At 36.0% G+C, this 14,045-nt stretch overlaps 1 protein-coding gene and 1 long non-coding RNA gene across 3 annotated transcripts; both read right to left on the bottom strand.

Moving 5' to 3' along the window:
- Nucleotides 1–22: 22 nt before the first annotated feature.
- Nucleotides 23–4,761, bottom strand: LOC126595984 (probable methyltransferase PMT8). Of its 2 annotated transcripts, none has more exons than XM_050262393.1 (5): nucleotides 3,066–4,761; nucleotides 2,739–2,809; nucleotides 2,454–2,614; nucleotides 1,106–1,227; nucleotides 23–816 (listed from the first exon to the last, which is right to left on the bottom strand). In XM_050262393.1, the coding sequence occupies exons 1-4, from the start codon at nucleotides 3,342–3,344 to the stop codon at nucleotides 1,205–1,207; spliced, it is 534 nt and encodes a 177-aa protein (XP_050118350.1). In that variant the 5' UTR covers nucleotides 3,345–4,761; the 3' UTR covers nucleotides 23–816; nucleotides 1,106–1,204. The 2 variants fall into 2 exon arrangements, with proteins under 2 accessions (XP_050118350.1, XP_050118349.1); XM_050262392.1 differs by having other exon boundaries at nucleotides 24–816; nucleotides 2,432–2,614.
- Nucleotides 4,762–5,396: 635 nt separating this feature from the next.
- LOC126595985 (uncharacterized) lies at nucleotides 5,397–12,943 on the bottom strand. The gene is made up of 2 exons (XR_007613793.1): nucleotides 6,508–12,943; nucleotides 5,397–5,605 (listed from the first exon to the last, which is right to left on the bottom strand). It is a non-coding gene; the product is annotated as an uncharacterized LOC126595985 (long non-coding RNA).
- Between the last annotated feature and the right edge of the window lie 1,102 nt (nucleotides 12,944–14,045).

Raw genomic sequence — 14,045 nt, 5'->3', positions numbered from 1 at the left:
GAGCGTGCATGTCTTATAGCCAAGTGTAATTGTCAATTGCTGATAACATTATTTCAAAACTCCAAAGTATAATATAACATGTCTTTCCATGATCCCACAAATAACAAATAGAAAATGTTGACAAAAAAAACAAAAACAAAATATATAATAAAATAACTAATAACAAACAAAAAGAACATGAAAAAAATAAATTTCCATAATTTGGAAGCCAAAGCAGAACATCCATGCATATTTTTTTTAGAACAAACAATAGTATCTACACTAGTGATCTAAGCCTTACAATGGGCTTGCCATAATAATGTGGTTCAACTTCGCCTTTGGCGAGAATCGAACCTAAGAAGAAGAAGAAGAAGAAGAAGAAATGATGTAAACATCATTGTAATGCCACAAAATGTAGTGTTTACCAAATCATTGCTTGGGACCATGGTTTTAATCCCTTTGGGCAGCAGATAATTAAGGAGAAACCGAAACGGGGGATTGAAGAGGCACTTTCCTATTTTGAATCCCTGAGGCTTTCACTTGTCAACCATATTTTCTTTTGGATAATAAACACAACGTCATCTCCATCTTAGTCTGAACTAAACTGGCGTTGGATACTGCCACTACTTCCCAGTGCAATGCCGTTAGATACTTTTTTACAAAATCTACTACTGATTGTTTGTCGTAGATTATTACAAAGCCAGTGGGCCTGCGTATGCGATCCATCCCAAGCAGTAGATCCTCAGCACTGCATTCTTTCATTTCTATGTCTGAGAATACAGTCCAACCATGGAGTAAATCATAAGTCTGAGGGTACGTTGAATAGGCTTCACACACCTTTCAAAGTAAAGAATCAAGTTACTCACTAACACAATATCAAATGCATCAAAACTTCAGTATGGATCTTTTTTATCCTATATGGTCATGATTTTGATTTTGATTTCTACAAGTTTTATGACTTGATGCATGAAGAGCATGATCGATGAACATACCATAAACGGACAAAATATTAAGTGAATTGCTTTATCAAAGTGACATGCTCAACATATTTCAGTAACTTGATTTGCATACTAGCATATATCAACTTAAGTGTATTTGGTCCATCTTCAGAGACAACATTCATTACCCAAACATCCTTGTCCTTCAGAGCAGATGCAAATGATCTCATGTTTCGTTCCTCATAGTGTTTGGCTTGATCTTTTTACTCATGAGATTCCAATAACTCTCAACTCTGTGTCGCCAAACTTCCTGCATAACAAGAGAAATGCTGAAGCAATACATTCATTTAAAATGTTTATGAGTAGTGCAATTAGTTAAAAATTACAATCTAAAACATATATAAAGAGTGTTGTCATTTATATCGTATCATTTTCGAACATTTCATTTAAATAGCCAAAATCAGCAAGTTGTGGAGGAAGAGTTGTCAATCTATCTAGCCACGGAGCTAATTCACTGCCCTTTTCTCTATGATTATCTGATTATATTGAGAAAAAAAATTGTTTAGCAAAATAGTTCGTAAACTACCAAATTAATTGGCAAAGAATCACCTTAAATGCACAATGATATTGCTAAGAGATTGATATTAGTTTATTTCAACAAAGTCCCACTGCGGATAAAAAAGACATAGAAGAAAGAAATACTCATGACCAGAGTATGTTGAGATGAAAGCGTCCATTGGCACACCCCATACTGCATCCGATCATCATCAAATTGGCAAAGAAGAGGTTGAGTACTAGGTTCTCTTTCCACATAACAATCATTTGTTAGTGGTTTTTGCCAAACGACAGTTTGTTTCTGCTTCGCAACTATTCTCTAACACATGTGTTCCACAAGGGCACTCATCTTTCTCCATATCTTAAGATCATCCCTCATCCTGTGCATATGCTTAAAGAGATGAGTACGCAAAGTGGCCTCCTGGTCTGATCAACCTATCCAGCTTAAGAAGGAGGATTTCATCTTGTTGAAGCCAATCAATTCTACAGCGGGAACAATGAGCAAGTTCAAAGGATTTGCTAGGGTAAGGAAGCCTTTTGATTCCTAGAACACCAAAAAAGGCTGGAATTTCTATTTCTAAAGCAAATTGGATCAGGTTTTGATGCCCATCATTGGGTGCTAATGAAATTGCTATAATATCAAATGAAAGTAAATATGCTCCAAAACTTGCAACTTCATAGCCAACATAAAAAACTGTTCATAACCTTCATTCATTGTTCAAATTGCTTTTTGAAAAGTTGACCATCTACCAATTGAAAACAACATAAAATATTAAGGCTTCATTCATGCAACACAAAAATACAAAATATCATTAAATCCGTCAAAATGGGTAGATAAGAGATCACAAAATCCTATAAAGTACTGCCATGTTCAAGTGGAAATTTAACAAAATTTGTAAAGAGAAAATATTATCCACCAATACTTTTTTTTTTGGCACACTAAGGGGAGGAAACCTTACATTTGCAATTGAAGGAATATACCTATCAGCTCCACAGTGGAAATGTGTGCCTCCCCTAGGAAACTATATCTTTTCACCTTTTTTAACCATCTAGTTCTGATTGGATTTCTCATGTGCAAGGTGAGTATGAGGTATATTTGCTTTTGAAACTTCATCTCTGCTTTGGGGCCATTTGATTGGGACCTGTAAGATAAACAACCATAATGTTTACTATCTGCAGAATTTGGGAATAATAGATAACTCCAAGAACAAGAAGCTAGTAAACAACAGTCTAAATATTTAGCTTTGACAGAATAATACCTTGTACCTTGGTGGAGGAGGAATCAAGCAATTGAAACGCCTTTCTAGGGTAGGGCAATGTCTTTCATAGTGCTCCATCTAAGATAGGTCAAACTTCTGTCTCATTTGATATATTAAATTTATGTCTAAGTAAGGAATAAGTTCCAAATGACTATCATCACAAACCTTACAAAGTCATGAGTAAACAAATGAAACAAGGTGAGTAGATGTCAAACAAAATAGGCCAAACCTGACACGTTAAAACTAAATATTTTTATAAGAAGATAGAGGGCGTTTGGAGAATTGGGGTAGGGGAGAGGATTCAGTGTTCCAAGTTTAATAATATATAACTCACAAGGAGGTTCTTCAATGTGACATCGTCCTCTCCATTTTCCTGCCCATATTTTGTTGAAGATTCATCTTGCTTCTTATTGTTATCTTCATCCTCACCCAAACAAGATGAACCAAGCTTTCTCAAAGATCTGCTACCATATTCTAGTGCTGATGCACCGTGACTTTGAGAGCTAAAAAGGGATCCATAATACACATATAGGAAACCAAGAAGGATTGCCACTATACACAGAGATGTGATTATACACTTCTTTTGAGCCGGATCAGATCTCTCTCTCATCATTTATGTAGTTTTGAAGTTCTTCTAACTAAAATTGTCTTATGTCTAATTATTACAAATGTCAAGTGTTGTCTTTCCACATCTCTAATACGAAAGACAATAGTACAAATTTTCTTTTGAGATCCATTAGACTAGATACAACAAACAACCTGTAATAGGTACCAAACAACACTATTAAAACTTGTAGTGCATATGAACATATAAATAGAAGGTGTTAGTTCTTTTGTTGCAAGCATAGGCAATTCAAAAGCTCAAAGATTAAAGGTTCAATCTATTGTTGCAACAAAACAAAATTCTCGCTCATTCTTGGCAATGAAAATATTTAGACCGGAAATCAAGATACAATAGTCGAGTGACAAAGTAGTCATATAAAACATGTAACAAACAATTTAAGGCACAAAGAAAAGAAAAATGAATCCTACACTTAATGTACAAAGCAACTAAGATAACCATTCCAAATATGACTGGTTCAGAAAGAAAAAGACTGAATGGATGTGAAAGATCAAACACCATCCACTTTTCTGTTAACAACTACCTAATTGCTCTTGATAAGTAAGCACTTATGCAAATACAACCCTCTGGTAGAACATAGTATTGCTAATATGTTTAAATGTAATCTCCCGGCCGAACATGGTATTGTAAAATTTCCATGTTAAATGTAAAGATGTTAATTTTCCTTGCCTAACAAGAGTTCAAACATTAAGTCAAATATGTAGACCATCAATTGATAAAGCAAGAAACGTTATTGGATGTCGACTAGGTACACTTGCATCCAATAAATTGGCAACCAAGAAATGTAAGTGATTGATCCACTAAATTGTATAAACCAAAATAAATGTTGAAATCAATGTTTCTCCACTAAATTGAAATCGAAACAATGACAACACTTAATAGTTAAATTCACAGATCTGGGATAACAATTCAATCGAAGGGAAAACATAAAAACAGAATCATGATGAACCCTTCATTCTTCAACTCAAGAAACTATGAAATTCATACTTTTTTTCCTATTAAAACTACCAAATTTGGAACCAGTAAGCATTAAACCCAACAAATGACCAAAACCAATAGGGTACAAATTCAGCCAGATCCACCAAAAGATTAATAACTTATACAAAAGATTGAAAATTGATGCAAATAAGATTGAAAATTTATGCAAAAGAAAAGGTGGGAGCAGAAGCTTACTTGGAATAACGAAGTGGGTGTTTTCTAACAGTGGTCCATAATGATCCCTTCTTTGGTTTGAAAGGATCTAAAGTGAGAGGCTTTGGTACTTTTATAAAAACAAAGGGAGGGAAGGGAGCATAAAAGAAAGAAAAGTGGGAGAGATCGGATTTCAAACAATTTTTTGGTAAGATATTTGCGAGAATCTGAGTAAACGAGAAAGAGGGATAAGTAGTGTTCAACTGTCCTGGTCACACTGAAATTTTTTTCATCGTTATGGTTCATGTACACGTCCTATTATTGTCTTTTCAGTAAAATGCAACTGAATTATAGCTTAATTAGTTAATATCGGGTTCTATTCTCAAACTTTGTTCGTAATATTTTTTATATTAAATTTTGATCACTTAAATAATTGGAATTTGATTTTTGATTGTCAATTTCCAAATAAAATGTCGTATATGGCCACTTTGAGGTTTAATGATTTTAATGGTAGAGGAGGATAAAATTTAGGAAAATTGATCAAAATGATTATTTACTAAATTTAAATTACTAAAATCAAGGGTACAATTTCAGTAGGGTCAAACCAAATTCGTCCATGTTCAACCCATTTTCCAATCAGATCAAACATATTAAAAGAAGTAAATACTCACCCAAACCTAATCCGATCATTTATTGGGTTGGGTTATTGCCTTGCTAGCCCATGTTAAATCAAACTCAACCTGATTTCTAGCCCGAATTAGCTCATTTACACATTACTCATCTTACTTCTATTATATAAGCTAGGTATAGTGACACACCCCGACCGAGATTAAGGTATGTTGGCCGTCACGTGAAAGTGACGTAGCCATGTGCATAGTGCGGAAACGAAAAAGATAAGAAATATACGAATAATCAAAAACCAAATTACTAGAGTGCACTACTAAACAGGGAGTGATAGGAGTTAGTTACAACAGTAAACACTCATATTCAGAGCATAAAAATCTAGGTGCAGTCCAATAGAACAAGCAATAGTTATACAGTACTAGGAATGTCCTACTATTATTTAGATAAGTCAGAACTGCCGACGTCCTCAAGCCACCAACAGCGAGCTTACTTAAAACCTGGAAGGGAGCAAAATAGAAAACATGAGTGGGCAAAAACAAATGTTTACAAAACCATTTCATTTATCAATATACTAACCCCTCACTGTAAAATACATATAATTTTTTTCCCAGAATCAATATGCAAGCATATGCATAATATATATATATATATATATATATGTGTGTGTGTGTGTGTGTGTGAAATCATATCAATTCAATTCATGCTTCACATAATCATATTCAAATGTATGCCATGCCAAGATATAACAGAGTAATCAATTCATGTAAGAATAAATTCACAGAAATATGATATGTTAGCCGGAACCCCTGTGGTAGTCTGTACGGCTGAATTCATAGCTCAAAAGTCAATCTAGCCAGAGTCGCTACAATGACCTATACGGCAATATACTGCACATAAGTCGGAACCACTAAAAAAAGGTCTATACGATAATATTGGGTGTAATATAATTATGCTCAATTTACTCTCTCATAATAGCTAGGTGATAAATCATTAGTCACCTACGAGTTGGAACCATAAATAAGGTCTGTACGACAAGACTGTGCACTTAAGTTGGATCCAATATGAGCATATAGTGCGGGAGGTGATGTAAATAAACAAGCATGTACTTCATATCTCTAGCTAAATCACAATCACCCTAGGTGCAGTTTTATGAGCTCAACATTATTCAATCACATATCACATCATCGATGATTCACATAGCCAAACATAACTTACCTGAACTTACCTGTGCCTCCACAGCACCACATTTATATATATATATATATATGCAACCATGAAATGTATATTCAGAATATAAAAGCGTTTGACATATTATTTCAAACCATACTTTCCTTAAAAATGCATTTCTGGGAAATATATCAAGTATATAAATATATACTGAAAACAAAAGCCTACTCACTGGTATGTCGAAGGGTTGTAGCCCCCGAGTCGCCCGTAGATACGCTCGTCCTCGGGATAAGTCTCACCTATATGCGAATTAACTATAAAAACGTTATTTAAAGCACATAGACAAAACTAGTTAATAACTTCTCATACAAAGCTCAATTTTGGTATTTGAATATACCAATGTAACCTACACAACCTCACAAACATCGTGATATTTTTAGATAAAATTTTATGTGGCTCACGCGCCCCCATGCGCCTGGGAGGGCATGGCCTCACACGCATCATCTTCAACCTCCAGATGCCGGAATAGTGTCACCGGCGTCGGATTCGGGGCAGACCTGCAACTGCTTATTTCTCGCTCATTTTTGCACCATTTTTCACACAATTTATACCAAAATGAAGCTCTTAACTTATAAAACACAACCATACTAAGTCAAAGTTCTAAAAGTCACGGGATCTCACCAGAGAATTCCAATAAAAACTAGCCAAACTTCGTCCACACGATCCCGACGTCCAAAACCTTCAAACGGAGCACTCCGAGCTTCCTTGGGACCTCATTAAGCTTCCTACAAGCTTCAAATTCCCAAAAACATCCATAATTACGTGTGCATGAACAGTGCACAAGTTGGGGGTTATGAAAAACTAGGGTTTTCGAAGGTATCCTTACCTGAAATGGGTACCAATCGACTTGTCTAAGCTTCACGAACACAATGGTGCCAACTTTGACCACTATCCGTGAAGTTTCAAGGGTTTTTGGGTGTTTGTCCATACGAGTTCGAAGGAGAAAGAGAGAGTGAAACTGAGAGAGAGTACGGGAATGAGAGAGAGAGAAGGTGATGTGGATGTGTGTGTGTGGTCTTATCTGCACATCCACCAATCAAACCAATATTTTCCTTACTTGCAATTGGGTCCAACATACTAGGGATTCATCAAATTGGTCCTTAAACCAAAACTTAGTCACACCACGCCATCAACGCTCAAGGGTAATTCCGTATTTTCACATCATCGAGAATAAAATAATGTACATCTTTGGGATGGGCTGTGACAATAGGTTTTGGAATAACTATACTTGAAGTTTGTTGTTAGTTTTCATGTGAAATGGTAGAGCTGTTTTTACATTTCATTTGGTTGAAGCTTTGATATTGTCTTATAGTTTAATTTCCAATTCGCATAGTTGAAACATTATAAACGGTTTCCATTTGGTTTAACTTTGGTGTGGATGATGATGTGTACAATTAAAAATTTTAATTAGTATTGACGTTGATTGGTTCAAAATTGAAAAATCCTACAAATAAGATGATACAAGATTGATCTTGATAAAGTTTGGCAAACTCGAACTGTACTCGAGCAAACCCGATTCAATTAAAAAATGAGCCCCGAATGAACATGAACCAAACTCCAAGTCCAAATTGTGAAGGCGGGGTTAGGGTTGGGTTGACTACCTAACTCGCCCGAGTTGCACACCTAAATGGAATGATATATTTTTCTATATGTGGTTGATATTTGATCGTTATATTGCCAATATCTTATCGTTATCTTGTCAAGTAGTTTAACAATTGAGATTTGATTTCTGATCGTTTTAGTCAATTTATATATAAAAAATTAGGAGATATGATTTACAATTTAGAAATGAGTTTATGAACCCTACAGGTTCTGCCAAATAAGTTATTGTGTGATATTGAAATACTCAACATAATATCACAACTTACACGAAATAGGGATTATTAAAGGTTCCATGGAGGGGGAAAAGCTCCAAATGAATCGTTAAGCTTACATTGTGCTTTAGGATAAAATTGTTTATTGTATTACAAATGTATAGGGCTTCTTTATTGTTTAGATCTTTCAATGTGTTTTCAATTGGCACACTCATACTTGGTGTGGCTACTCTTGACAATGATTCTTCTCAGTTTTTTTTATTTTTTTATTTTATTTTAAAGAAACATTAGTAGGTTGTATTGATTGAAAGGAGATATTACAAGCAGTCAAAATTAATTCAAGCTAGCCTCCGCCTCGAGTAAATCCTAGATTATACTAGGAGGAGACTCTAACCAGGTATAAATATGACTAAGAGTAAGGCCTAAAAGAGCAAGTCTATGGACAATTTCGTTGGCTTGGGGTAAACGTGGGAAAAAGAAGCTTCAGTGATTGTGAGAAGGAAAGCCTTGTTGTCTTCTAGGATTTTTCCAATAAAGGAGCTATTGGTAGATGGATCTCTTAGTGACTCCACAATCTGGAGCGAATCACACTCAAACAGAATAATTTGATATCCCTTTTCGCTCACCCAAACCACTGCCAAACAAGCTGTTAGAGCCTCTGCCTGGACAAGAGAGAAAAAAATGTCAATGCTTCCATATCTGGCAGCCACAAAGGAACTAGAATCTATGCGAATCACACATCCAAAGCCACCTCGTTTCGTGATATCATTCCAAGCACCGTCGATTTAAGAACCCCCGAAGGTGGTGTGATCCATTTGGGAAGAGCCACCAGCCTCATAGTATGCAGAGAGATAAGAGCAGAAGTATGAACAAAATTATGCCACCAATTCATACAGCGGGAAGCAACCAAGTCAGGGGTCTCACACGATTTGTTCCAGAGTTTGTTGTTTTTGGCTCCCCAAATTGCCTAACAAATCATGAGAAACGCCTTAAAGTCATGCTTGGGAATCTTGTTAGCAACATCAAATGCCCAACATGAGAAAGAAGGTGGGTTGTGATCCTTAAGAAGATTACCCAAAGTGGAGGGCAACCAAGCTCACTTGGCAAAGGGGCACAACTTCAGGAGGTGGATGACAAATTCGTTAGGACCATTACAGAGGACACAAGAAGTATCCACCACAATATGCTACTTGGAAAGAATAGCTTTAGCAGGAACCAAATCATTGAAGAGGCGCCAGAAGCATATTTTTACTTTGGGTGGAATATTAGCATGCCAGACCTTAGACCATAATTGAAGATAAGGATTCGTGGTTGCAGACGAAGAGGCCCCCAAATTATGTTGTAAGGCCTGAGCTCTTGCTAGATGGTAAGCGTTTTTGACAATGAAGATGCCTTTTTTGTCATGGTACCAGACCCAAAGATCTCGAGTTTGATAATAACTGATAAGGATGGAACAGATGGTGCATGATTCCTCCATCGAGAAAACATATAGTAAAAGATCAGTGTTCTAAGATCTGGTTATGGGGTCAATAAGCTCATTTATGTGGGTTAGGGAGCATCCCTCCGGTTTAGCAGAGAAGAGACAAAATGTAGAGGGTAAAGGTACCCATGGGTCTTCCCAGATTCTAACAGTAGTCCCTCCTCTGATTTGCCATCGAGAACCCAATGTAAAGATGCACCAAGCGGCTCAAATACTTTCACAACAATAAGAATCAGTGGGGTAAATAGAAGTCTCAATGAAAGACGAGTTAGGAAAATACTTCGCCTTTAAGATCGTAACCACTAGAGATTGGGGAGTAGTGAGGATACGCTAGCCTTGCTTAGCTAGCAATGCCAGGTTGAAGGCATGCAAATTAAGAAACCCAAGTCCACCTTCTAATTTTGAGGTGCAAAGTTTGTTCCAAGAGCACCAATGAAGCTTTCTTTCTCCCTCTAAATTGTTCCTCTAGAAAGAGGCCACAATTTTATTTAAATCTTCACAGAGGTGTTTTGGTAGAAGAAAACAGCTCATGGTGAAGATAAGGATGGACTGAGCAACAATCTTGATTATAATTTCTTTTCCAGCAACACTTAAGAGCTTCCCTTTCCAACTCTGGAGTCTTTTGCACAGTTTATCCTTAATAAAACCAAAAGTTCGTGAACGGTTTCTCCCAACAAAAAAGGGCATACAATATACTTCTCGTGGTAATTAACCACCCGTACACCTAAGAGGGTAGCCAATCTTGCACGGATAGGAGATTTGATGTTGCGACTGAAACAAATTTCGCTTTTTTGGAGGTTAACTTTTTAGCCAGAAGCTAATTCATAATAAAAAAGAACCTTGGCAATTAAAAGGCAATCTGTTTCATTAGCTCGGCCAAAGAGAAAACTATTATCTGCGAAAAATAGATGATTAACTGTGGGGGCACCTGGACAAATAGAAATACCAGTGAGGAGATCGTCCCTTTCCGACTTTGCCAGTAATGCCGAGAGGCATTCGGCGCATATGAGGAATAGATAGCGTGAGAGGGGGTTACCTTGCCGAAGGCCATGAGAGGAGTGAAGGTAACCACGTAGGCATCCATTTATGATAAAGGAATACAAGACTGTAATAACCATAGCCATAACCAGGTTAGTCCAAAGAGGAGAAAAGCCTAGCTTAAGAAGAACAACCCGAAGGTATGACCACTCAATGCGGTCGTACGCTTTACTAAAGCCAAGCTTGAACGACAGGAAGCCATTCTTCCCCTGACGCCTCTTAGCAAGGAAGTTGGAAATTTTAGATGCAATAATGATATTGTCTGATATATGCCTTCTAGGGAAAAAAATGCCCTAAGAGAGGGAGATAATATTCGGTATGATGCCTTTTAGTTTGTTAGCCAAAACCTTGGACACGAACATTGCAAAAGTTGATAGGGTGCAATTGGGTCATATCCTTTGGAGTTTTCTGCTTGGGGATGAGAGAGACAAGTGTGTAGTTGATTTGTTTGAGTAGTTTCCTAGTAGAGAGGAAGGAGAGGACCACAAACGTGACATCAGAACCCACAATGTCCCAAAAGTGTTGGAAAAAAGAGTGGTGTCATCCCATCAAGGCTCGACGCCATCGATGGCTTCATTTGGAAAACATCAGTTTTAATTTCCTCTGCAGAAAAACCCCTGATCAGTTCCTAATTCATAGTGGACAAAACTTTGGGCTCAATACCAAATCAGGGTTATGTGTTGGTGAAGAGGTGAACAAATCACTATAGTAATTAAGTATAGTATCCTTAATACCCTTGTCATCCTTCACCCAGAGGCCTCGGGCATTTGTGATTCCCTTAATATGATTTCTAATTCTCCAATTATTAGCCTTTTGATGAAAGAATTTGGTGTTTCTATCACCATCCCGTAACCAAAGTAAGTGAGATTTAACTATCCAAAAAGACTCCTTGAGCCCCAACAATTCATCAAGATGAGCCAATAAATTTGATCGTTCCGCTAAGGAGTTCTCTGATAAGAGTTGGGCTAAGATGAAACCCAATATGGCCGTCATTTGAGAGATTTCCTCCTATCTTCCCTTAAAACACAAGTTGTTGCCATTTGAGGAATCCCACCTCAACGGCTTTTATTTTGTTGATAATGTAGAACATTGGAGTACCCACCGTATACTGAGCCCAAACATTGCGGATGACTTCCTCGCTTCCATCAGGGTTAACCCAAAATTCCTCAAAATGGAAAGAACGATGGCGATGAGACTTATGAGCTGACGCACCATCAATAGATAGGAGGAGAGGTACATGCATGGTCGGACTTGCTGGGATCAAGGTGAGTAACAGTGGCATTGATGAAGGGATGATATTGAGGGTTTAGGGTTTAGGATACATGGACAAGAATCTTGTTTCAATTTTTAAGTCCTCTCCGTTAGGAGTTAATGGGTTGTACTATCAAGATATGGGTTACTAATATACCAGTCCTTTGTAAAGAAAACTAGGTGAAGCACTCGAAGCGCTACATCCCAGTTCAGTTAGCGTAGCAAATGTAGTCACCGTCTACATGGGGTTTCACATTAGAAACACAATAAATTTGCAGACATTAGTGATGAGATGTATGATTTATTTTACGGATCGAGGATTTTATGGATGAAGACGAAAATTAACGCTCTAAAGTGTGGTATTATGAGTTATCTCTATACCAATTGACATATGATATATCTTTTTAGGAGAAATTAGGTTCTCATCCTTTCTTTTGCTACTCCATTGATTAAAATCCTATTCATTTTCAAATTTTTATCAAGGTCCTTGGGTATTAATAACATCATTAATTATTTCAATAATAAAATATTTTTTTATTTCTAAATATATTCATTTAATGTTAAAAATGTTACAATTAGTATATTTATATTTATGACTAAATTTTTTCTCATATATTTTTAGTTTTAGTTTGTACCCATTTTTAATTTGTAATTTTTTTAAATTTGTACCAATTTTCTTTTCACTTTTAATTTGTACCCATATATTAATTTCTTTTTGTGCCCATATTTTTTAAAGTTTATTTGTATTTGTACCCATTTATTTTTTTTATTTGTACTTTTTATTTTGCTAAATGTACCCATGCTAATTATATGTACCCATTCATGTAAAACTTTTTAATCTTAAAATGTACTCATTCTTAAATATACCAATTCGTTATATCTAAAATGTACCATTTTTTTTAATATAAAATCTATTCAATTTTTTTTTTCTAATCCATTTTTAAACTTATATGGGTACATTCTTTTTTCTTTGATTTTAAAATGTATCCATGTCAAGTTTAATCAAAGAAATTTACTAATGTTATTAAGCCTAATATCTTTTTTTTTTTTGTGATTTTGAAGAATGTACCCCTGTTTTGATACAATAATTTATTTGGTTAATTTTGATGAATGTACCCATGTTTATATATATACACATACACACAATAGTATATTTATATTTTAATATTTTTAATCCCACAAATTATGATTTTTTTATTTAAAATCTCATTTATATAAACAACTAAAATTTCTAATTTTTAATTTAAAAAATATAGTAACGTACATAGAAATAAATTATCACATTAATTTCAAGGACCTCGATAAAAAATTAAAAACTAACAAGGTTTCAATCAAAGAATTTTCATAATTAAGGACCTAATCCAAAGTCTCCCATCTTTTTATGTCCACGACTATACAGCCTAATTTCTACAAATAATCAAGAAAGTTTTAAATCTTCATAAATCCAAACCAGCTATACAAAGAAAAAGAGTACTCCAACTACTTCAAAGCAAAAAAAATCGCGATATTTGTGATGAAACAATTAAGAACATGCACTACCTCACTCATCTATGCGATGAAATGTAACAATATGGAACCATGCATACGATTTGTCCTGCTCATCTGAACGATGGAACTTGGCTATTTTGTGCTTGCATAGATTGAAGACAAGAGAGGTCGCACTTGGTGTGATGGCAAGTGCCTTCGCCCATGAGCGGTAGGTCTCGGGTTCGAGACTTGGGAGCAGCCTCTCCATAAATGGGGGTAAGGCTAGCCGACATTCATCTCTCCCAGACCCTGCGTAAAGCGGGAGCCTTGTGCACTGGGTACGACCTTTTTTTTTTTTATAGATTGAAGACAAGGATTAATGCGTCCCTCGGTGTTGGTCGAGAAATTTGCTCGGATTTTTATTCAACTGTGGTTTTTTATATTTTAGAACGCGAGCCTCTTGTGTTGTAAATTGAAAGAACTTTTGAATACAGTCAACATGAAAATCTTGGCGAACGTTCCTGTTTTCTTGGTTGGTAGAAGGGAGATGTCAAGAATTTTGGGGGAAGAAGAGAAGAATCTTCCAAAGAGCCTGTTCTTGGGTTAACATTAACTGAAGATGATTCGTCAACTATCATCAGCGTTGCATGTTGTTCTCAG

Source organism: Malus sylvestris, chromosome 13, assembly GCF_916048215.2.
Source record: "Malus sylvestris chromosome 13, drMalSylv7.2, whole genome shotgun sequence".
Lineage (NCBI taxonomy): Eukaryota > Viridiplantae > Streptophyta > Magnoliopsida > Rosales > Rosaceae > Malus > Malus sylvestris.
This window is presented reverse-complemented; position numbering and strand designations above follow the sequence as displayed.

What these genes read in the sequence shown, in the direction of transcription:
- LOC126595984 (XM_050262392.1), bottom strand. Translation starts at nt 3,344, where the DNA reads ATGATGAGAGAGAGATCTGATCCGGCTCAAAAGAAGTGTATAATCACA. An exon ending in TTGATTCCTCCTCCACCAAG is followed by an intron (nt 2,615 to 2,738) that starts GTACAAGGTATT and finishes TTTATCTTACAG; the next exon opens with GTCCCAATCAAATGGCCCCA. An exon ending in ATATTCCTTCAATTGCAAAT is followed by an intron (nt 1,228 to 2,431) that starts GTAAGGTTTCCT and finishes CTTGTTATGCAG; the next exon opens with GAAGTTTGGCGACACAGAGT.